The 25,410-nt window shown below is 45.5% G+C and overlaps 1 protein-coding gene across 2 annotated transcripts; it reads left to right on the top strand.

Annotated features, from left to right (window-relative positions):
* The first annotated feature begins 12 nt into the window (after positions 1-12).
* Positions 13-13,299, top strand: CENPN (centromere protein N). Of its 2 annotated transcripts, none has more exons than XM_075576732.1 (11): positions 13-153; positions 1,718-1,899; positions 2,315-2,360; positions 2,561-2,620; positions 6,292-6,368; positions 7,686-7,856; positions 8,441-8,542; positions 10,057-10,114; positions 10,288-10,400; positions 11,282-11,408; positions 12,022-13,299. In XM_075576732.1, exons 2-11 carry the CDS (start codon positions 1,729-1,731, stop codon positions 12,141-12,143), a joined length of 1,047 nt encoding a protein of 348 aa, XP_075432847.1. In that variant the 5' UTR covers positions 13-153; positions 1,718-1,728; the 3' UTR covers positions 12,144-13,299. The 2 variants fall into 2 exon arrangements, with proteins under 2 accessions (XP_075432847.1, XP_075432848.1); XM_075576733.1 differs by lacking the exon at positions 13-153 and adding an exon at positions 213-308.
* Positions 13,300-25,410: the final 12,111 nt, after the last annotated feature.

The raw sequence follows: 25,410 nt of genomic DNA, 5'->3' as shown, positions 1-25,410 counted from the left end.
CGTGCAGCTCCCGGGAATCTTACGTGAGGCTGAGGTCGAGGAGGCGGCATGACGTCGGAGGCGCACGGGAGCCGACGTGGCATTTGATTGGTCCGTTTAAAGTAGGGAGGTGGTTGGCGCCGTCGCTTCCCTGTAAGCAGGAGAGGGACGCGGGTGAGTACAGAGCCAGGCAACCACCATCGCCAGCGCTATATACCACCACACCATGTACCACCACACCATGTACCACCACACCATATACATATCCTGCCAACTGGGATACTGTGTGTCCGTACCGTGGGGGATTTTCAGCTCTCGCTGTTGAACCAGTGTGTGATTTGTGTACTCTGTGGTGATTTTAGCTGGCCCTGTTATCTGCTTGTTCTGTTTTGGCGGCGCTTTTAGTGCCGGCGACGTCAGGCTGCGGTCGCTGGAAAAATCAAATAGAGATTACTTCCAGCGATCGCGACCAAGCCGCCGCTCCGCGCTTACTATTATCGCACGCGGCGGCGCTATAAGCGCAGCCTTGGGCCTCAGAGCACCACAGCTATTACACTATACTACGTCCCCCTCCTGTAGCGGACACAATAAAAGCTTGGCCCCCTGCAGACGCACTTACCAGAACTGGCTCCTACTGTCTCTGTACGTTCTCCCTACCTACCAATTAGACTGTAAGCTCCTCGGAGCAGGGACTCCTCTTCCTTAATGTTACTTTTATGTCTAAATCACTTATTCCCATGATCTGTTATTTATATTATCTGTTATTTATTTGATTACCACGTGTATTACTACTGTGAAGCGCTATGTACATTAATGGCGCTATATAAATAAAGACATACAATACAATATCTAATATAAAGGCATTAACCCCACACCAGCTGGGCTTGTATGTTTTCCCTAGCTTTCTATTGAGCTTTATCTGTGTGATGTTTATACGTCTGTTTGCCTGTTATTTTATGGTGGATAGCCTATTAAAAGGTTGTTTTATCAATGCGACCATTTCACATACCATTGGTCCGTGAGTGCTTGTACACCGGCGCTCTTTTCTTGCGTAGGCAAGTATCGGTTTATTTTTGTACTCTCCGCCCCCAGCACCACCTCATGCATTAGGCCACCATTATAGTAACTGCCACGACACAGTGTGCGCCGCGAGACCAAATCTGTGGAAGCCATCGCATGGGCGCGATGGAGTGACCGCAAGGCAGAGTTTTCATGCTACAAATTTTTTTTTTTTCCACACGTCGAACGGTTCAGCCAATGAGGGTTGAACCAATCTTGTGACGCGTCCAGCACGCCTCCCTGTCGTGCAAACACTGAGCACAAATAGCTCAACTGACAGACACGCGCGACGCCGTCCAAGCGCCCACTATAAACGTGGCCTTGGACTGTAGCATGAGTTCCCACTCTCCCCTTCTCTAGTTAATATTTAAAGAAAATAAATGTAACCTACTTACTGTAATTTTGTTTTCCTGGAACCATGGCAGTGGGCACCTAGTTACCCTCCCTATGTATGCTTAATATATATCAGTTGTATTTTCCAGCTATGGGAGAGACGAAAGACTATCTGCAGGTAGTGGGAGGGGCCTTTTATGGATTACTTGCTAGAATTCAATTTCCTGTCCTACTCGGCTAAGGATAGACTTAACCCTACAGTGCCCGCTGCCATGGTTTCAGAAAAAGAAAATTAAGGTAAATTGGTAACAATGTTCTCTCCTTGTATCTATTCCTTTCTGTGCAGGTGCTTTTGTGATGGATGAATGGCTTGCTGAGTTCATTAGGAGGACAGTTTTGCGAGTGCCAATGTCTGAGACAATCTCCATCCTGAAGGCATGGGCATTCTTCACAGAAAGAGAGCTACAAACCCTGACCTTGCGTACACCCAAGGAGAATCGAGCTCTGGAAGTGGTTCGTCTGTGTGAGGTATGCTATGCAACATCAAGTCTTCAGTGCAGAATCGTCAGTCAGTGTGAGACTGGCTATTATATTTGCTGACTATGCAAGTTCAGATATATTAATAACTAGAAGGAGATTAAGGGATTTTTTTTTTATTTACATACACATACATGTGGAAAGCCAGAAGGATGTTGTATGAAGAAGTCTTACCATCGGAAATAGTAATTTGATGATATGATATTAATAGATTAGAATAGATTAATAAGGATTCATTCATTAAGTGTCTTGTGAACAGAAACGCAAGAACCTCACCATGTTCACCCCAGAATAATGCCTGTTACTGTGACACTTAATGTTACAGCGTATTCAAGCAACCTGGTATAGAGAATTAATGCCATTTCACATGTAAAGTAAAACAAATCCTTTTTTTTTTTTTTAATAGGAAAAACATGCTACAATAAAACACGCAGCTGCATTGGACATTATTTGTAAGTTAATTTATCCATTGGTTTTATATTAACAAGATTATTTTAATATCCAACAAAACTTGGTTTTTGGATTTACTTGTAGCCATATTAATATGGTATTGTAGTTTTGTGTTACTAGTGCCTGTGTATATTTTCGTCTTCTTACGTTCCTGGAAAATTTGTTTACATCATGTGCATGACAAAACTTTTTCCCTCCCCAGATTGCCATGCCAATCAAAATAAGAGATGTTGGAATGTTTATCAAATGGCCAAACCCTCAGGTATGTGAGTGTCTCCCAACAAGAGAGACTGTAATTCCTTGTTACAGTGCTTCTGGGTACTTTACCTCCATGGTATTATCCACAACTTTTTCAGATGTTATATTGTCCTATAGGAATGTGTTTTAATAATAGCTGGTAATGGGAATAGGCCAAAAAAAACCTTTTTGAACGAGTAAAGGCGTGCTACCTTCTTAAAATAGCTGGTGGTTTTGGGGTGCTATAATTGCAGTTAGCGTTAGAATACAATTTAGATGTACATCCATAATTACATTTGAGCTTTTATGTAGGAACAAGTTGGAGAACGTGAGAATGAGTTACGTTCCTGAAGATGGGTCAGATCCTTGTCTCTTAGACTAGACACTAGACACTCGTGTTAACCAATTTCCTGTAACGCTGTTTGACATTGGTGGCCTGCAGGTGCTTTCAATAGATTATTTAATTAATTTTAAAATATTTTACCAGGAAGTAATACATTGAGAGTTACCTCTCGTTTTCAAGTACAGGCATACCCCGCTTTAAGGACACTCACTTTAAGTACACTCGCGAGTAAGTACATATCGCCCAATAGGCAAACGGCAGCTCACGCATGGGCCTGTCAGCACGTCATGAACAGCAATACCGGCTCCCTACCTGTACCGAAGCTGTGCGCAAGCGGGAAGACTATAGAGCCTGTTACAAATGCGTTATTTACATCAGTTATGCACGTATATAACGATTGCAGTACAGTACATGCAACGATAAGTGGAAAAAAGGTAGTGCTTCGCTTTAAGTACATTTTTGCTTTACATACATGCTCCGGTCCCATTGCGTACGTTAATGCGGGGTATGCCTGTATGTCCTGGGCACAGAGTAAAACAAATAATACATGGTTACAAGTACAGTTACATAAATGAACAAGGTATACATTATATACAAGACATTGCGTGCACAGTTAAAGAAAATATATATTATGAGTGTATGAAACAGTTACAGACCAGATTAAAGTGTGAGACAGCCTTAGATTTGAAAGAACTTAAGCTAGTGGTGGATATGAGAGTCTCTGGTAGGTTGTTATTGTGAAACAACTTTATTATTTAAGTAATAATCCCCGAAGAACAGGGCATTACTGGGCAATAATGCCCTGTTCTTTGGGGATTATTACTATTATAGGCTAAATGTAGGCTTATTTCATAAATTAGACACTTTTGTATAGTTATATAGATTTTATTAAAATAAAATGGTAAATACATTAAACCACCTCTATACTGTATACACTTACAATGCAGCTATCTATATTCACACACTGCCACCCCATCTGTGAACACACACACACACCAGCTCTATATATATATATATATATACACATACAAACATACACACACCAGCTATATACTATATGTGTGTGTGTGTGTGTGTGTATATATATCTTCAGCGCTCTCTGTCTCTCTCTCTCTCCCCCCACACTTCATCTCTCTCTATATATCTATACATATACACACTTCAGATATATACACACACACACACACACACACACACACAACGTGCTGCTATACACAAACTCTGCTGTTGCTGCACACCACATACACACACACAAACACTGCTACACCCATAAACGCTACTGCTGACACACACTACAGTCACAAACTGCAAACAGCCACTTGCTTTGCAGCCACACACACACACTCTCTCTCTTCTTCCCCAATTCAACTAAGTCTATCAGCTGTGTTCACGGAGAGAGCGGGAGGAGTCACTGCCTTCTGCTTCTTCCTGGCCAATCCCCTGCCCTGTCTCAGAGCTGGTCTGAAAGCTGATTGGCTGGAAATAAACACATTGGAAATAAACACATTGCAAGCTGCAAAAATTCTGGGCATTACCGATTGGTTAAAATTCCGGGCATTATCCAATCAGAGCAAGGATTTCAATAATGCCCGGGATGTTACAGCTTTAGGTCTGGGACATAGTGGTTTTCTCTGTGCGGAGGCGCGCTGAGGCTCAGGTGCTTTCCCTGGCCTTACACGGCGCGCCGTCCGTGGGCGGGTCTGGGGGCGGGCCAGTGACGTCACAGAGCTGGTTCGCCCTCATTGGGGCGAACCGCTCACGTGACCGCCCTGCGCTCCGGCAAGCAGGAAAATTTCAAGACTCGGTGAGACACACACTTCCGCAGGCCCCCGCTAAAGCCGCTCTCATTGCGGCTGCAGGGGCTCAGTGCCGAGCAGCAGCACGCCTCAGTACGGGTCAGCGCATAAGCGCTGACCATGCCCGAGGCCTTAGCCTATAATAACTAGTAACATAAAATCAGCAGTCCAAGCTGCCAGTTTTTTTTTTTACATTTTAATTTTTTTCCCTTTAATATGTGCATTAATACAATTCACACAATAAGTGATGGATCGGCTAAGTTGCTGATCGATGATGTGTTCAATCGGAAAAGATTCGGCTCGGGGGTTCACTAAATGGCTGTCGGTGCAGCAGTAGAGGACCAAAGATGCAAAGTTCTGTGGGGAAGATCGTGTGACCAGTCACTAGATACAATTGGTGCACTGCTAGAGGGAGGGTAGGGCTCAAAAAGATGTGTGCTAGAGCCTGTTTCAGAAGAGGAAGGGGATGCGACTTTGTAAATGGTTTCTATAGAAATAAAAAAATGCTTATTGCATTATAATACATTCAAAATGTCTTTCAGATTTGGTTTAAAAAAAAATAGACAGAAATGATTTATTTAAAAAACACACATATTAGGATATTGCTTGGTCTGCAGCTTGAAGACTAAAATATGTTTCACGGAGCGACAAAGCAATTGACATGGCTACTGGTGGGTGCTGCACAGGAAAATAGTAAAACACTAATGTTTAGTAGCAAATAACTCCCCAGAAAATAATATGTTTGCAGTGTGCAATTCAGACACACCGCTTGCAATCTAAATTCTATTACACGATGCACAAGGAAACATATGCAGATGGTCACAAAGTTGTGCTGTAACTTGAATTATTCTGCCAGCAATGTTCTCACAATGCCACTTATTCTAATCGTACATCTATAAAAAATATTTTACCAGGAAGTAATACCTTGAGAGTTACCTCTCGTTTTCAAGTATGTCCTGGGCACAGAGTTATTACAATACATGGTTACATTAAATGAACGCAGTTATACAGTCAATTCACAGACATTTCATTGACAGAGGTCGAAAAATGGGTACAGTGGATAAAAGGGCTGGTGAGTTTCAGATTGAAATAAAGAAGCTTTAACATCAGCGAATGGCTCACACCCTTTAGCTGCGCCAAAGGCTGTCTGCCTTTGGGGTGACGCAGCTGTACACTGAAGGGGTTCAGATTTAATGCAGCTGTGGATTCATAGTCTTTGTCTTCCTGGCTCATTAACATTCTAGTGGGTGGAGTTGACATTCCACATAGTACAAGCAAATGTTAACTCTTAGCACACTGATTCTGTGCAGCTGTGGATTCAAACATGGGCCAGCACTGCATTTCAGACACCCCTGGCTATAAAAGGGTTGAATGTGCTTAGAGGTTTACATTATATGACACTGGTAGGGAAACAACTAGCTAAATATAAAATGGACCTTTTAAATATTTGTGACCTGCAACTTGGTTAATACTCTTGCTTATTCATACCATACTTTTTGTTGGTTTTGGAGAGTAAATGCCGCACTCCGTTTTGTAATTGATTTTATTGTTTTTCAGATCCTGAAATGGATCTCTTCGACATGTCAGAATTCAAACTTCAGTTTAAAAAGAGCATTCATGCAGTTTCAAAAAACGTAAGAAAAAAAACAGTGGTCGGGAAAACATATATATAATTTTTTGGAATGTGATTTTTTTTATTGGGGAGGAAGATGTTATGTTTCGTGGGCTAAAGATGTAACAAATCCTTCAAAGATTTTATTTACACTATAGGAAGAGGTAGGTGTAGAGGGAGAGGGGGGTTGGCCTGGTATTAAAGGGGTTGCACCCCATATGGCCACCCCCTGACCTCACCAGGGAGGCAAGGGGTTAACTGGACTGCGGTCCAGGAATGTGGCTTACACTTTGTCATGTCAGGAAACTGTATGTTCCCCTGTTCCCATGTTTCATTATAATCCTGTATTTTAATGTTTTAAAGTGCATTTCTGTATCTCCAGTTCTGGAGGTCACAGAGAGTTGATATTTGGCCAATATGTGGAGTCACTGTAGGCATTAAAAACTGGCAAATTTCGACCCACTGAGCCCACCAGAATGGAACTTATTAATATGTGTAGATATTAAAGAGTATATGTATGGTATTTTGGATCTGCTCTGAAAAATGCAGACTCCATCTGCTATGCTAAATAGGTCAGGAAGGGCAGCCGGATGATTGAACCTAAGTACTAATCAACAGATCAAGTACTAATCAACAGATCAAGTACTAATCAACAGACTCTGCCACTCTAATTGTTATCTGAGGGCGGAGAATCATCAAACTGGAGTGGTTTGTAAGTGTTATGTCTACACCTACAAACAATGAAGATCCTATCAGATACTTCATTTGGTAGACTGGTCGTTGCCCCTGATTGAATTATGGGGCTACAGAAATAAGACCCTCAGAGTCCCAGTACACATGGGCTAACAAGCTGGGGGGCATGGGTTAATCTGTGTCTTCACGTTAGGGATTGGATACAGATAATTGTTCACCAATAGTCTGTATTCAATGTTAAGAATAGGGTTACACAGGTATATAAACTGTGTCAACCCTACAGTTTTTAGTTGTGCTTCTGATTCCACCTGGATTGTCACCTGATTGCTGGAGAATTGCTAGCTGATACTTCTCCATCCCCCAACCCTAAGTAAGTGTTACCTTCTTGTCTGTTAATTGTACTATATTGCTGTGTTCACCTTTTTAAGGAATAAATATATTTTATTATATCTAAGCCTCGTTCAGTTCAACCCAGATATTTGGTGTTCATTATATCTTGTCATAAGCTACCGTGACAGTAGGCGACACTAAATCTCTTTCATGTGGTTTATATAGAACAGTTGTCAATGGTGTTAAGATGTTTCAAGTGACCATGGCTGTACAAAATCCGGTATATTTTAAAATAAAAATGTCGTCTTGACTTCAGGTGACCATTCACTTCAAAGAGTTTGGCGATGCGCTGTGGATTCGCATTGCGTGGGGCACGCACCACTCCAGACCAAATCAGTACAAGGCCACATTTGTGGTGTACCACTCGAAGACTCCTTATGTCTTCATTGCAAACCTTGCAAAGAGCTGCCAGCCAGTGCTATGTCAGGTACTCCACTGTGTTCTGCATTATTCCAAACCCTTGGGTTAAAATGTGTGGTTTGCAATAAGCAACAAGAACCGTCTCCACGTTGGGATTCATGTGATTAATACTGCAAACTAGAAACAATACTACTTTCTATCGTGCAAAATGGTGCAGACACGAGTCCCAGCCTGCACTGAAATAGCGGGCCTGTCTGTGCTGTGACGGTGTTTAAAACGAAACCAATCGCACCCCATTGTTGTACACAAATGTACTAAAAGTGGTTTGTGTTCTAGCTTCAACTGATAGTCACCCAGCCACACGTACTGCATTATTTAAAGTATTGGGTAAAACAAATTAAAATGTTTATATTTGGCAATCTTATTGTGTGTATTTGATACTTTTCTCTGTTCAGAGTTATTCCTCAAATGCAAATACAAATTATCTTTCTTTTTCCTTCCTTTGAATAAGAGCTGATAAAAGTGAATGGCGGATAGCAAGTAATTAGCCCAAACAGGCAGATTTTTAGGGGTCAGGGTATAAAGAAATTAAAAGTAGGTGCAGAATAGTTTCTCAAGGGATGTTGATTGTAATACATTTGTCATTTCAAGGCCCTTGTCATTGGCGCCAAATACAGTCAGATTCAGGAGATGGAACTGAAAAGCAGATGTCTGGATTCCCTCAAGGATATCGTTTTCAAACGCTTTAATCAGGTAAACAGACAAGGCGTCCCTAATTTTGTTCTTTGTTTCTACCCCTTGTGCACACACGCCTGTATTACCAGGCTCATTTCATTTTAACATTACACTTGTGGATGGAATTCATATCATTGCAAATGTAGGCCCAAGTTACTAACTTTAAACAGATGCCACAGAATGTGCAAGATATGCGACGTCCATGGTGCTTGGGTGTTTCCGCACGCGTAACTCATCTAATCTATAGTTCTTCTAGACCGGAAACTGCTGGAGGATTTCACACACAAAAAAGTGGGATCCGCATGAAAAGTAAAATATAAATGTAATTTATACAACCATTTGTTAAAGTAATGTGTGAGGGAAAACGTTTCAGTACATCACTCTCTTCCTCTGGTACATGAAGGTTAGTTACTGCTGACCGTTGCATCTCTGGATACGGTGGAGTTTATAATCTGCTCTGTGCCTCAGGCTTCTACGTTCTGTTTGTGCTATTCTTTAGGCCGTGATTATACCGAAAACGGTGAGCGCACAACACTGCGCGCCGCCAAATAAATGTAGGTTTTCCAATGAGCGAGCCCTACGGCGTCCAAGTGCGCGAATGTTGAGCCGATATGAAAAATAGATTTTTCAGAGCGGCGGCTGTGTCACATGAGCGGTTCAGCCAATGCGGGCGAACACGTGATGTCATGGTCACGCCTCCCGATGCCACCTGCCGTGCAGGTTTCGTGCGGCCGCATCGCCCTGACGGAGCGTGCGCACCTGGCTGCCGCCGGTTTAATCAAGGCCTTAGTCCCCTGCGGATATGTTCCGGAGATTAGTGTTGGTTTTCTGTTTTCAGGCCCGATTCTAAACTCCTCCAGCAGGTGGGGAAAGGCCTCGCTCCCAAGGGGAAATCCTGACCCTGTAGTACTGTAATGGTCCATTCATGGGCAGCTTTTCAATAAGGTAACAACCAGGAGTCAGATTTCTTTCCCACATACTACTTCTATTTATTATCCCCTAAATCCTAATAAATAAGTGTAACAGAGGTGTTTCCTCTGACGTTGATGGATCACCAGCTCGGCTTCTTAACTAATTGTTACTTAGGCCGCGCTTATAGTGCCGGCAACGGCTAGCGAAAGTTAAAATTTCTTTTTAAGCGACGTTGCTGGCGACAAGGCCAGTTACGTCATTAAGGGGGCGGGCTGCGCTCTCTGGTTTAGAGACAGTCACATGTGGCGACTGTCTCTAAAAAATCAAATTTAACCGGCTTAAAAATTTTTGGTTGCTCCATAGCCGTTGCGCTTACTATAGGCGCTTGCGACGGAGTCAATGGATTTGTTTTGGAGCAGCGTCGCCGTCGCCAGGCACTATAAGCGCAGCCTTAGGCTTATCGTTTACTTCAAGGTATCTGCTGATTAACCTAATTGCAATAATGCCCGGGTGTTGCCACATTTGGGCTTGAAGAGGGTAATTTTGAAGGTAAAAAATTGCGGTGGTTCATAAGCATCAATGTCATAAGCTAATGAGTAACCTTGTGATTTGTATTCCAGCCTTTCCAGACTTACCACCCGAGACCGCTCCAGGAAAGAAACGTTGATCCAGGAATAGGTATCTCGCTTTGTCACGTTGTAATGCTGTGCGATAAATGGAACATATAATGACACATTGCATAGTGTTAACCTCTACTAGAACTGCTTTCCACATAGAGTCCACAGTTTGCAATATGATGAAAAAGTTTGTTTTCTGGTTTCTGAAACAAATGCGCATTTTTTTTATTCCAGTTGATCCAAGGGTAACATATGAAAATGTTAGAGAGAAAGCGAGAATACAGTATCTGACACGTGAAACCTTCGGCGATGGTGCGCTGCCCAAATTAGAATTTGCTTCGTATAAGGTACAGCTGGATCCGGTGTTTCTCCAGTGAATTCACACCTTTTTTATTTCCTGCACACTTTCACAGAAAGTTAACTCACTAAAATGTTGTGCTTCGCTTATGTGTTTATTGAACCCTTTTGCTGTTATATTGGTCTGCAATGTCTTATAAACTTTTCCCTTTCTCTGGCAAAACATGGGCTTAGCAGATGGCTTTAATAATGTAAATAGAAGGTGATTCTTTTGGCTACCTAAATCATAGGAAGTAGGGGTCCTCCGTAGCTGAACAGTTTTTTTTTTTTTAATACCAGCTCCATGCCTTCCTTCCATTCACCAAGATACTTACTGGTGTTTTCTCACGGGGATTTCAATGGTCATCCAATAGGCAGCTGCAATCTAGAACATAGTGGCTTCCTATTGGCCCGCTGAACCTACGATATTTAGCTGCCATTTTCCCCTGGAGGGACATTTAACACTGGCTAGTATCTTATGAAGTGGGGGTAAGAGTAAAAAAAAAATCACGAATCGGCCCCAGATCGTCCCGATTTCGTTGCCAAAATTGGGGAAAATACGGCCAGGTGGGATTGCTGTTTTAAAAAGTGAAAATTGTTTTATAGCATCATTACCTCTTTGGGATCATGCACCTTGTCAAATTCGGATGCTGCAGTATAAAGCAATGCTATAGCCTATTTTAGAACATTTACGGATTTTGATGTGTGTTGAGGTTTTCAGGGTATATCTCAAGATGATTATTTTCAGTGTGGAGGGAAAATGTTCCTCCCCCAAACTTCTTTATAGAATAATTGTATTTGACTAAATTTTGACCATCACTAGTAAACGCCAATTGTCTTTCAACGCCTTGTCTAGTTTATAATTACTGTGAAATGCATTCTTCCTTTTCAGCTGGAAACAATGTTCCGAGGCGAAAATGAAATGGGCGTCTTAGAAGGGCGGACCGAGCCATTCCGATGTGTCGTCAAGTTCTCAAGTTCACATCTTCTCGAGTCCATAAGATCCTTAGCACCAGCGGGTGAGTTACCTTTATACTAAAAGCTTCATCACTTCCACCCTCCTGTCTTTAAGCAACTTATTTGTCCTCAAACTGGAAGATTGTTTGCTGTTCCAGCCATTTGTAATTTGTCATTATATATAGATATATATATTTATTTGTTATAGGTGTAGTTGTACACACGTTTAAGATCTTACACATAAAGTGGTCTCAATGTTCAATTAAAATCTATCTCCACTTCCAACAAACTTCTAAAATCTATGTAATTTGCATATGATGTATATTTCAATGTTGAGTTCCTTTTTCATTTGTTAAAGAACCTCACACAAAAAAGCATGCTAGGAAACGGAAAAGCGACGCTAACTCTTTGCAACAGTGGTTGGCCCATATTTTGGGTATAACCAAGCAATACTTTGTTCATTTGTCATCTAATTGTATTCTCACGGTCATTGGTCCCTGTGAGTGAATCGGACAATTTGTACTTTCTACCTACTTGTTTGGTGCCTAATGTTAAAGAGGATTATATGTTGTAGGTTTTGCTTTTGGAAGCAAATTAGCTTCTCTTGTAGGGAGGGTGGAAACAGTTTGTTTTTTCTGTCCGTGTGACTTATTTGATATTTTTTCCTTCATAAAGGCATTGCAGAAGCTCCTATTTCCAATCTACTGACTTGTATTCCCCACAAGGCAAGGAACGTTTTTAAAATCACAGAAAAAAAAGATTTGCATCCTGCCAGCAGCCAAGCAACAAACTTGTGAAATTTCATACAGAAGAGTGTACATTTGACTGTGACCAATTTCATATATCCTAAAATAACCAGCGCGGTTGTATAGTTCACCTAATGTTTGAACTGGTGTGATATCCCTCAGTGCTTCGAGCATTACAAGCGCCTACAGACATTAAGGGACTAAGCATCAATTGAAGTCACATTTCAATTCTTTTACATATGTTGTACTGGAAAGTTCGTTTAGCTGGTGGCATTTTCTCAGTAAACATTTTTTACGTTTGTCATTGAAATTATGCACCGGCATTTTTTATTTTTTAATAGTTATTGTAGTTTCGAACGTTAATATACAGTATTTATGTAGCTTTACTTGCCAAACTTTTGGACACTTTCAGGGATGTGGGAAGCGTTGTGCAGCACAAATGTCACTTGATGCATTTATTTGTATGTTCTTTGACGTCAAATGCAAGTTAATGCAGTTACTTTTAAATATCTTCAGTGGTAAATTAAATGCTCTCTAGTTGTAGGGCCGTATTTAGTGGCCTGTCATTAACCCCTTCACTGTTGGAGGTGTCTGCATGGCATGTGCTAGTAAGCACAGCAACACATTGCTTTGCAATGCATTAAAGCCCTTCTGCCAGTAAACGGCTTAAACAAAAGTTGTTAAACCACCAAGCGCTTGTGTTTGCCTTTTGAGCATCACCAGAATGACTAATAAGAGATATTTTCAGTCAGAATCTAAACCTGGCTAAGTTGGGTTAAAACTCAAACTTGGAAATTAACATTTACCGAATTAGATGGTCTGCAAGAGAAATAAGTACACATTTCTAGTAGTTAAGTAATTCTAATTCAAATATGTATTACTTTGGGTAACGGATACATCTTTAGTGCCACTATATATGCAAAAAAAAAAATGCTATTACTGAAGGTAACAGAAAAATATCTCTATGTGTAATATAGCTAATGTGTGCCCCAGATAATCATATCTGTGTTTTGCATGGTTTAAACATTGTAATTAATACTTGACACAGGTGGCTTATTTAAAATTTAAATTACACCTACATTATTTGATTTACGGCAATAATATTATCTGATTTTAAATGTCTCTGAAAGAATCAATTATTTTCTTGTACTCCCCACCTGGATTTTTGTATTTTTCAATAAAATTATGTATTCTTGTACACCCCAAATGGTTGTGTGTGTCTGTACCTGTACCGTGTTAGCCGAGCTTAATAATCAAAAATGAATAGACAATACCATTCTGTGGCTAACGAAATGCTTTTATTTGTGCGAGTGTTCGAGATACACTGATCTCTTCTTCCGGCGGTGTTACAATGGATAAAGCAGGAAATTGTTTTACTTCCATTCCAGGATGCACTGTTTTTATCTGACTGAAGCCTATCACTCCCCCCTGTGCAGTATGCGATTTAAGACTTAAGGTGTTAAATGGTCCCTGAATGTTAGTAGAGAGAGAGAATATAAATTTATAAAGTGCCACAGAGCTTTACAAAAGGTGTGTTTGGGAGTGTATACCAATGGTGTGGGTAGGTGTAGAAATGTAAGAGGGTGTTGCATTACTATTGGTGTGTGTAGATACTATGTGGTCCCTATTGGTATATAGGGATAGAATTAAATTGTACATATGTATGTGTAAGAGACAGCTGTATGCATTTATCTAGCGCAGTATGTATAGACATGGCCTTTAGCAATCATGGGAAGAGAGTTCTCTTGTCAGGGTAGTGACTCATGAAGCTGCGGTCTGTTTAGGCCACCGCTAAGTGTCCCGAACCGTTGCATACATTTGTATTCATGCAACTGTCTCTCGGTGTTCTAAGATTACCTTTTGAGTATGGCCACCTTCAGATCGTTCATCTTATGGCCAGTCAGAGACACGTTCGCCGACAGGACTGTCTCTTGTTCCGTGTGTGATGCTGTGGCGATGCAGATTCATTCTCTTGTTTTGCCCCTATCCCACCTATGTATTAGCAGCCCCCTTGGTATTTACAGCGCACATGTGTGCACAGACACATGTATGTATTATACACCACTAATAACTTTTTTCCTTTGACCTTGGAGATCTTTTTAACGAAAGACAGCAGTAACGCCACCATCCACTTGAAGTCGTACAATTTAAGGAAAGACCTATGACATTTCAAAAGTTTTTACTATAATTCTGTTAAAAACAGAACTCTTCTCTGTCCCCTAAAAGCTCACAAGCTACAATAAAATATATCTAAATTAGTATTTAAAGTACCAACTGCCTCTCACAAGAAGAATTGTGTTGTCTATTTGAAAGTGTTGCTGGAAAAAACATACCCACACCCTTTTACACCCACCCATAAAAGCAGCACTGCCCCCACCCCTTGCTTTGTTATTGGAAATAGGACATCTAATGAGAAGTTCCATGATAAAATAATGATCATGACCAGTGGTTGACAAATCACCAAAAAATCTACTCGCCACACAAAAAAATCTACTCGCCACCTAGTACCAAACGTGTGCTGCTTGGGCCAATATTTACTCGCCCGGGGCGAGCAAATGTATAGGTTTGTCGAACACTGATCATGACTGCTATAGGCGTCCCATTGGCTTGTGCACCTTTTACTATCCCGAGTCCTGTTGTAGCATGTTCAAGTAAATGAAAACTTTGAAAGTTTAAAAAGGATTGTGGATGTGAAATCACTAAAGTCCCTCATAAATGCCTTATTTACCCTAGCCGTTTTGCGACGTGCAATAAGAAGCAGGTGTCAGATCTGTAATTTCCCCTAAATACTAACAATTCCATTCCCATGTAAAAACTGGCATATGGCCTTCTGATGCAATTTCTTCAATTGCTCCTGTGATTGCACACCATGGAGTTTATTTGCATCTTCAGCACAGTTGTAGGAAGAACGTCTTGTCAATGCCAATGTCACGGGAGACCAGTACTTTTACACCGAAACCACCGGGATCACTAGCACCAGACAGGACAAGGTTGTTGAATAAAATGAGGTTTATTCTAGCACACCAGCAGACAAAACAAAAATGTACAAAACCAGATACAATACCAACTGGGGGCTTGGGGAGTAGACTCTAGCCTCGCTATGTGCAGGGGCCTGCTTCAAGAAGGCTTGCCCTGTCTGCTTCTCGTCCAGGATCTCAGACTGTTGATCACGCAGCAGCTTCTCTGAGATATCTCTCAAGCTGGTCACAGTCAATATCCAAACTCCTCATCAGAATGTCTCTTGATGCTCCCCACACTCCTTCCCAGAGTGTCTCTCCCTCTGTTAGACTCTTGCTCTGATCAGCAACACCCCTTATATAGCCCTCTGTGGCTATTCGTTGCATAGGACAGGGGCTGCAGGCCAATCAGAGCATGGATTAAATTAGTGCCACGAAAGCCAGAGCAGGGACATGCTAAGGCACTCAAGACCTCACACTGGGTTGGAACCTCAGAGTCTGGGCAGTACAATGCTCTTACTCCCAGATCTGATCAGCAGCCTTTCACCTCCCCCCCAGGAGTCCTGACACCTAGCTGTCCCTAATCCTATAATTTCTATAGAAAGGTTCAACTAAGTGGCTTGCTTAGTCTTTCTCCATAGAGATGACCGTAACAATGGAATATCTCATTTGCTTTCTTGCAGGGCTGACACCCAAAGCACATTACAGAAAAATGTTGATTCACTAAACTCTGGGATTTCATTTACAGGGAATAGCGAATACAGGCTTTAAAATACATTCTTACAGACATAGTGCATTATACATTCCCTGTTCTCCCCCAGAGATTAAATACATTTGGCTGAAATAAGCCTTACATAGGTGGCCAAGTTACATAGATTTAGGGGTAGCTAGCTGGGCTTCATCCCAGTTTTATGATGTCAGCTATCCCTACCATTACAGCCAATGTTACAATAAACAAGTGTTTTTCAACAGGGGATCTCTGGGCATCCCTAAAGGGTTCCCTGCAATTTTCAGCTCATTTGAAAATTGTACCAAATACAGAATCATTTACAATGCATCTGCTTTCACATGTGCTAATAGAGGGGGTTGGTATTCCTTGCAATGCATCTGATCTCAGACATGCTATTAGAGAGGGTTGGGGTTCCGCAGAATTTCACAACATAATTAAAAGGTTCCTTAACAAAACCGAAAAAAAAACACCTAACTCATATGATTTTGATGGAATGACAGTGTAAGTTGATTGTGTCCATAATCAGGCATTTTGTGAACGTTTAAAGCAGCAATCACTGCATTTTGACCTCCATTGTTTTGTTTTGCACCGTGGAAACCTGGGCCCACCCCAATCCTGAACTATATTGTCAGCTCTGGGGAACACTTGGTTTCCAGGGTACTTCCCGCCAAAGGTACCAGAAATGCTTGGTCTCGCACTGGGTTTTAAATGGCTGACCAGCCTACTATTGGCTCGTGCCGACTGCGAGACTTGGATCGCCATTTTGTTTTCCCTAAGGGAACGAAAAGCGCTGTACATTCGCCAGTAAATATCCCTGGGGGTCGGTGGTTCAGCGTTGGTAACTCCCCGGGTCCCACCCTGGAAATGAATACTGAGGTTATTTCTTTATTTTTTTCAGCAGGCCGGAATATATTGCTTTTAAAAAATAAAAAGAAGCATTTCTCATCTAATGAATATTTGTAATTTTTGTGCTCGACTATTTGACTGACTCTGATGTAAATTATAAACACAAGTAGCAATAAATATAAAGATATATTGAATTAAATTAAAAACGACCAACCCTGGTCATTATTATGATTATGATGATTAAAGCAGCAGTTCTTGCTGGCGATTTTTTTTTTTTTTTTTTTTTAAAGTGTTTTTTTCAACTTCAATATCTGCATCAATGTGATCCTAACTAACTCAGTGAATAGCAAAGCTGCCGATCAATCCGCTCTCCTGTGATTGAACGGCGAAATTTGATTGATACAGGGCGATGTAATGCTCTCTGTTCCCTCCGTTTCCTGTCTCCTTTCCAGTCACTCACCCGGTCAGTCACCCACCAAGTCGGTCAGTCACTTCCCCCCACCCCATCAGTCACCCTCTCACCGTCACCCTCCCCCCTCTCTCCCTCCATCTCCCTCTCTCTCCCCCCCCCCCCCCCCCTTGCTCTCTCTCTCTCCCCCCCCCCAGCGGTCTGACCCTAATGTCTTCTGACTTCCGGTGTCTGCCGCTGCTACAGTGCAACTCCTCCCTGCTGCTGCCGGCTGATTACCTTCGCTGCAGGATGCCGTCCTTTTCTCCCTCCCCCGACGGCTGCTGACCTTCGCTGCAGGATGCCGTCCTTTTCTCCCTCCCCCGACGGCTGCTGACCTTCGCTGCAGGATGCCATCCTTTTCTCCCTCCCCCGACGGCTGCTGACCTTCGCTGCAGGATGCCGTCCTTTTCACCCTCCCCCGACGGCTGCTGACCTTCGCTGCAGGATGCCATCCTTTTCTCCCTCCCCCGACGGCTGCTGACCTTCGCTGCAGGATGCCGTCCTTTTCTCCCTCCCCCGACGGCTGATGACCTTCGCTGCAGGATGCCATCCTTTTCACCCTCCCCCGACGGCTGATGACCTTCGCTGCAGGATGCCGTCCTTTTCTCCCTCCCCCGACGGCTGATGACCTTCGCTGCAGGATGCCGTCCTTTTCTCCCTCCCCCGACGGCTGCTGACCTTTGCTGCAGGATGCCGTCCTTCTCTTCCATCGCCGTGGCTGCTGTCATCCAAACCTACTTGGCCGGGTACCCGGCTACCAGGCCTGGTAATTTTTCTTTTTTCCCTGGGTACCCGGCGGTTCTTTTTAGGAGCCGGTCCATCACTATTGTGATATAGATAGCTGCAGTGAGTGTATATGGAGGTCCTTCAATATATTTGCAATTTTATTTTAATTAAAAAAGAATCTATATAACTATACAACATTGGCTGTTATTTATGAAAATAGCCTACATTTAGCCTATAATATTAATAATCCCATCAGACAGGGCACTCACTACTGGCCAATAAATTATATATATGAGAGCAAGGGCGATTTCTGTCCTGCGTAGTTGCGGGCGCAGGTGGGCGTGCCTGTGACGTCACGTGAGCGATTCGCCCTCATTGGCAGAACCGCGCACGTGACCAGGGCAAGTGCAACAAATTCAAAAGTATTTGTCTCGCCAAGCAGCTGAGTGCAGAGCGCTCATGGTCGCGCAGAGCGCTCATGGTCGCGCAGAGCGCTCATGGTCGCGCAGAGCGCTCATGGTCGCGCATGTTGGTGAACACATTGTCGTAATGTGTTTGATTGTGCTGAGCACGAGAGTGCATGCGCGCTCACTCTCGGCCTGGAGGGGGGGGGAGGAGGAGGGAGTATTTTCTATATGGGTTGGGGGGGTTGGGGTCTTTTTTTATATGTATTGGGGGTTGGGGTACTTTATATATTTATTGGGGGGTTTGGGGTATTTTAATATTTATTGGGGGGGTTGGGGTACTTTATATATGTATTGGGGGGTATTTTATATATGTATTGGGGGGATTGGGGTATTTTAAATATGTATTGGGGGGGTTGGGGTATTTTATATATGTATTGGGGGGGTTGGGGTATTTTATATATGTATTGGGGGGGTTGGGGTATTTTATATATGGTTTGGGGAGGTTGAGGTCTTTTATATATGTATTGGTTGGGTTGGGGTACGTTATATGTATTGGGGGTGTTTTATGTATTGGGGTATTTTATATATGTATTGGGGGGGTTGGGGTATTTTATATATGTATTGGGGGGGGTTGGGGTATTTTATATATGTATTGAGGGGGTTGGGGTATTTTAGATATGTGTTGGGGTACTGGGGGATTTTATATATGTATTGGGGAGGGGGGGGGGGGTTGGGGTATTTTATATATGTACTGAGAGGTGCTCCATGGGACTTAGGGGGGACCGGAGCTGTCGACTGTTTGCTATTCACTCTATAGCGATATCTACAATTTAATCAATATACTGCTGCTATGTATTAGTATACACAGACGTTTCTAAAAGGTAACATTGTACCAGCACTCTAAGATTGACGTTATCATATACATACTACCTGTGTGGTACAACAGCGCACCTAGCCAGCTGTTTTATTCTTTTTCTATGAGTTTGTCCGGTCCTCACCACCGGGGTTTTAATATTCACACACTGTAAATAATGTGCACATTATGAGTCAAGTATATATGTTAATCAATATTTGATTCTTTTTTTTTTTTATTACCCCCCTTAGAGGTAGTTATCATGACCGGTCTCTCTTATTGGTCCTAATATAGCCCATGGTAGATATTTACCTTCAAAATAAGACACCAATACCAGGTTTGTTTAAGACTTTAATAGGTTGAGTGCAGCATTTGGGGACCTTTTCTCTGATCTTCTCTGATCAGACTCATCAGTTGGAAAATAGCGATCTGATGGTAGTCTGGGACATTTGACTCCACTGGTGTTTTACCACGACCTCGCCGCAGGGACACTGCCATTGATCAGCGCAGTGCAGCACCACCTAATGGCTGGAGGAGAAATTGTCAGACCCTGCTTTTCTCTCTGCATCCGGCAAAACCGGGAGATAGAAGAAGACCGGTAGGGTGACCTGATGTCCCAGTTTAGCCTGGACAGTCACAGATTTTAGGGCTCTGTCCTGACTTTTTCGGCTGCTGTCCTGGTTTTCTGGACTCCTGGCGAGCACGAACTGCGCATGCGTGATCGGCAATTGACGACTACTCTTGCGCATGCGCGATCGGCATTTGCCGGCTGCTCGTGCGTATACGCGATCGGAAAGCTCTGATCGCGCATGAGTAACCCAGTAAACGACTTCGCATGCGTGACATTTTGTCCCAGTTTTTGCCGGGACAAATTTTGTTACCCTAGCCAGGAAGCATGGAGGTGGGGAGGGAGAGATCTGAGGGAGATGGGAGAGGGACTGGGGGAGGTGTGAGAGGGACTGGGGGAGGTGTGAGAGGGACTGGGGGAGGTGTGAGAGGGGCTGGGGGAGGTGTGAGAGGGGCTGGGGGAGGTGTGAGAGGGGCTGGGGGAGGTGTGAGAGGGGCTGAGAGAGGTGTGAGAGGGGCTGGGGGAGGTGTGTGAGGGAGATGTGAGAGGGACTGGGGGAGGTGTGAGAGGGACTGGGGGAGGTGTGAGAGTGACTGGGGGAGGTGTGAGAGGGACTGGGGGAGGTGTGAGAGGGGCTGGGGGAGGTGTGAGAGGGGCTGGGGGAGGTGTGTTAGGGAGGTGTGAGAGGGACTGAGGAAACATGTGAGAAGGATTCTCTCTGCCCTCCCTGGTCTGTCTCTGCCCTCCATGGTCTGTTTCTGCCCTGGACAAAAGAAACACTATAATGATAATCAAGTAGCAATATGTAAATATTTTACGAAAGGCAAATAAATACTTTATTTCAATTAAATGTTGTTTTTCATTTCTCACTATAACACATGAAACGTCCTCGCTTGGGACCAAATTTAGGCACTCTCTGTCGCTCTGCAACCTGAAAGAGAACAGAAGTACACAGATTTTATTCATTAGCATACACCATACTATAGACCCTTAGGGCTCCACTGTTGGCAGTGGTGACAATGTAACTCTTCAACATAACAGTATGGGAGATACTTGTAGTATTTGGGATTAGGCTTCTTTATAGCCGGCCTTCCAAATCCTTAACCCAAACCATTTTCTTTAGGACTACCCGATCTCTGACGGACCTCCATCGACATCCTTTACCTACCCTAATATGGCTTAAGGGTAACATAAAAGGGACCCATGAGACTAGGGCCAATGACAGGTTTCGGCAGAACTCTAGGATACACCCGTGGTTTCTTCGAGTACCACCACGAATGCTTCCATTGGGTTCTCTATATGGACATCAATCAAGATGATGCACGAGATACCAGACGGTTTCGGCAGAATCCCTTAAGTATGCTCACGGTCTCCCCTATTAACTAGTTACATCTGCGAACACCCCCCCAGAACACTCTCTCTCTAAACACAGCCAAACAAAGGTGGTGCACGATTACCTGACCATAGTCAAGAGGGGTCAGAGCAAAGTTCAGCACAGGGGTGGCATGGGTAGGGACATGGCGTGCTAGGGCCCGGGGGCAGGGGCATAGCAAAGTCTATGGCATGTCCAGAACTTTTCATCTTGCCTTTTCCCCATGGGTATGACAGAAGAAGGGACTCAGGGGAGCGACCACCCTTTTTCTTCTCTGCAGCCACACTGCGGGAAGTGCGGGGTAAACAGGGACTCACCCTCCCTGGCGGTGCGGGCATAGTATGAGGCAGCTCGCACGACCGGTACTCCTTGCAGTTGAGCACAAAGCAGGGTGCCTCCGCCGATAGCAAGGCAGCTTCCCGGGGTCTACCCCTGCCGCGGAAGGGGGTCGTAGCTGGTGATGGGGAAGCACCCACCGCTTCTGGGACTAGGGTGGGGCAACCAGCCTTTTCTTGGACGCCATCTTTGTGACATCATCTGCAAGGGCCAGTCTTGCGAGAGCACCAGGCCAGCACAAGCCCGGCGCCAGTGATGACGTCACTTCTGGTTAAATCAGAAGTTCGTCACCGATCTGCGCACCGGACAAGGCCGCACCCAGCGCTTCTCCCGAGTAGGCCGCAACTGAACCTGGAATGGAGGAAGACAGGAACTGCTCACCTAACACCAGGTAGGGGACATCCCTCGTCTCTCCATAGGTGGATCAAGCACAGCATCGGCTTCATCTGTGGGCGCGGATCTCCTCAGACGTCCCGGAACCTTCGCCTTCTCTCCGATGGATGCTTCTGGACTGGGACTTCGCTGGAACGGGCAGGTAAGCTGTGGGCTCTTCTCCACAGGTACCGCCCGGCTGATGTCATCTGAGACCGCACTGGATGGGGAAACCTCCGCCAGGACGCTATGACGGAGCGAGTCAATCGCCCGGGCGACCATACGTATGGAGCTACCATGCTCCGCAGTCGCCTGGGGACTCACACCCGACACCCCTGGGGCAGTCCACTCACCCTCAGGAGCAGCAACGTGGGATCCCCGTTCTGGGATCGTAGATAGGGCACACAGCCCCACCACTGGCTCCGCAGAGTAGAGACCAGGCGACGCTGCATCTTTGGGCAGCAGGGCCTGATAAGTGGAAGTAGGTGGCACCGGACCACTTGGGCATCAGGACACGATAAGGGCGAACGGGCCCACGGCATCTGTGACATTAATTTGGTGTGGTACCGGACCACTTCAATAAGGGCCCACAGCATCCGTGCCGGGGAATAGAAAGGGAACCGCACCGGTCGGTGTGACGGCTCCAGATGAGGGCTGGCTCACCTCTGTAGTTACCGGACTGGCAGACCTTAGGTAGTAGTTGTGAGTCTGCCTTCAGCCCGTGGCTGACTGTGGTTGGTTGAATTCTCTCCAGCTCCTCCCCTGGGTGGAATCGGAGGCAGGGGTAATTAGACTCGGGTGTGACCTGACTCCGACTGAGCCAGTCACGATTAGGGGCGGCAACCACTGTTTGGCACCGAGAGGATGCATTTGCTTTGCAAACTTTTGCAAATCTGAAACTTGCAACCCATGCGGCCCCGTTTTCTTGGTGGGAGCGCCATTTTGGACTTTCTTGCACCTGGTACCACGCGGTAACACTCCTTGCATGTTTTGTCTCCTTAGGCTGCAGATAATCTGTCACATCCCTCATCTAGGCAAAACTCCTTTTCAGTATACTGTACACGATATAGGTCAGTTTAAGCACCCTTTTTGACTCCCTATGCTCCCAACGACTAGAAAGCGCCACCTACTCTCGGCTGCCAGCTTCCCGAATCCTTCCCTCAGAGGCTCCTGGGGACTTACCAGGTACACCCCCTTCTAGGCATCCGGTCTACCCGCCTCAGGGTGACTAGAACAGCAATAGTCTTCTGGTTGCAGCATAATTTGTCTTGTGGGTCAGCATAGCAATGCCTTTCCCCCTTCCCTGGTACTCTTACTGACAGTATACTTTACTCTTTCTGTCTTGCTCTCTGAGAACTCGCCCTGTTTGGCATCTCCTCTGCTAAGCACTGAAAGCCTGATCTCAGCAGCGCCTCCAAATGTAACACTGTTTCCCCCACCCTCTGGGAGATCTACATTCTATTACAAGGGTTGTGGTGCAGTTACCTGTTGGATCAGGAGACTTGAGAGCGATCTGCAGTATGTAGAGATCAGGACAGGCTTTTCTGAGGATCTCTGATGTTCTTTGTTGGTACTTTAGCGCCTCCAGTTGTGATGGGCTCCAGGGATCCAGGAGATCAGTCCCAACCATAACACACTCACCCCTCCTGCCCAGGAACTGACACTCAGGCAGGGGTATTTATCAGTTGATGCAATCACTGCAGATCTTGTACTGCGGAGTACAGGTTCTTCCATGTTCCAGAGTGAAAGAACAGTGCTGACCCTGACAGTAGAGGGTCTCCTTGGGTGATTCTGAGGGGCCTGAGGTGGCACGCTCATCTTGCCATAAGAGAGACTCACAGCCTTAGGCCGAGGCCCCGCTGCATGCGCCCACCTTGCTTGCCGGCGTTGCGTGCAAGTCACTGCACCGCGATCTGCAGCTGACTTTTTTCGCACGCGGGGGAGGGGGGGTGGCCAAAACGGGTCAGGGAGGCGCGGCCATTGAGCACGGGGAGGGGTGGAGGAGCTTGTGGGTCCGCAGGAGGAGGGGTTGTAGGTCCGGGAGGAGAGGGATAGGGGCCATCTACTTTGCAGACAACACTTCCCTCCCAAGCCGCCTCCCTCCCGTAGCTCCCCTCCTTATTGGCTGACTCGTGCACCACGTGACACGTCAGCGCTTCTATAACCAGGAGCTTGCAGCTCCGGCAGGCTGACGCGTCACAGCACGCAGTCAGCCCTGTCGGAAGGAGGCAGCGGGGGCCAGCACACTCGAGATATGGAGCTGGTGGTCCGCGTGCCGCCGACCGCAGCGGGGCCTCAGCCTAAGCCCTCGTTCAGGGTGCCAGAGGCAGGAGTTGGAGGGCGGGCGTTCGCGTGTGCGCACGTCAGTCTCCTGGGCGATGTCTGCACATCATCCCCAGCAGACATTTTCAAGAGTTGAGGAGATGGGGAGGGGGCGGGGCTACAGACCTCAGCTTAGGGATGGGTGTTGCTGTCTTGAAATCATTCTCAAGAATGATTTCATTTGCTGCCAAAGTACCAGTGACGCTGCTGCAGCTTCAAAAAAACGCTACCTCTCTCTTCAGCAGCCAGAGCAGAAACAACTAAGGCCTCGGTCCCGCTGCGCTCGTTGGCGCGGGCGGCCATGTCACGAGTTCCCCACCAGCAGGGGAATCCTCGCGAGCCGGTCCCGGTCCCCCCTGGCTGCACAGCGCACTACACGCTGTGGCGCGTCAGCCGCTAGGAGACACAAGAGAATGGTGTTCCCTAGCGTCGACGCGTCACGTGGTGTGGCTGTGAGCCAATGGGGAGGGGAGGCTTCGGGAAGAGGAGAGGCAGCGGGGAGGAGTGTGGAGTGACAGCAGCGTGAGTGCCTGTCTGTGTGTGTGTGTGTGTGTGTGTGTATGAGTGCGTGAGTGCCTGCCTGTGTGTGCGCGCGTGTGTGTATGAGTGCGTGAGTGCCTGCCTGCCTGTGTGTGTGTGTGTGTGTGTATGTATGAGTGCCTGCGTGTGTGTGTTTAAACTTACCCTCAGCAGCTCCAGCCCGAGCCCGTGGAGGGAGGGAGGGGGGGAGAGTAGCGGGTCCCTCCGCTCAAGCCACGCCCCCCCTCCCTGTCAATCCTCCTCCCCCCCTCCCTGTCAATCCCCCCCCTCCCTGTCAATCCTCCCCCCCCCTGTCAATCCTCCCCCCCCCCTCCCTGTCAATCCTCCCACTCCCGCCCACCTCCCGCTCCGGCTCCCACTCCCTACAGACCGCATATCGCTGTCTGTGTATGTCAGCGCCCCGCCTGTCTGCAGTGCGGGTGCGCTGACTCTGGGAGCGGGGCCTTAGCCTAAATTGTGGTGCTGCTTCCTAGAGGAAGCGGAAGAGGCGGGCTCATGGTCTATACCTCTATTGGCTATACACAGACCATGAGTCACCACCACCTTCTGCCACTCACAGAGCAGACAAGAGGGGGTCTAATGCCCACAGGATTAACCTGTTACTCCCTGCAGCTAGCAGGAGTTACATAACAGGCAGGAAAGAAGTGCAGAAGGGGATACCCTGTTACGTGTGTGTACGTGTGTGTGTATACTTAAGTTATGGTGGGTAAAAAAAAGTGACAAAGACCCTCCACAGCAACGCATATAGCAAATGGAAATTTTACTGTATGCTCATTTGCATGTCTTAGACAGGTCTGCAACCCCGCCTTTCACCATTATCTCCAAGCACACAGCATAT

The sequence above is a fragment of the Ascaphus truei genome, chromosome 19 (genome assembly GCF_040206685.1).
Source record: "Ascaphus truei isolate aAscTru1 chromosome 19, aAscTru1.hap1, whole genome shotgun sequence".
In the NCBI taxonomy this organism is placed as follows: Eukaryota; Metazoa; Chordata; class Amphibia; order Anura; family Ascaphidae; genus Ascaphus; species Ascaphus truei.
This window is presented reverse-complemented; position numbering and strand designations above follow the sequence as displayed.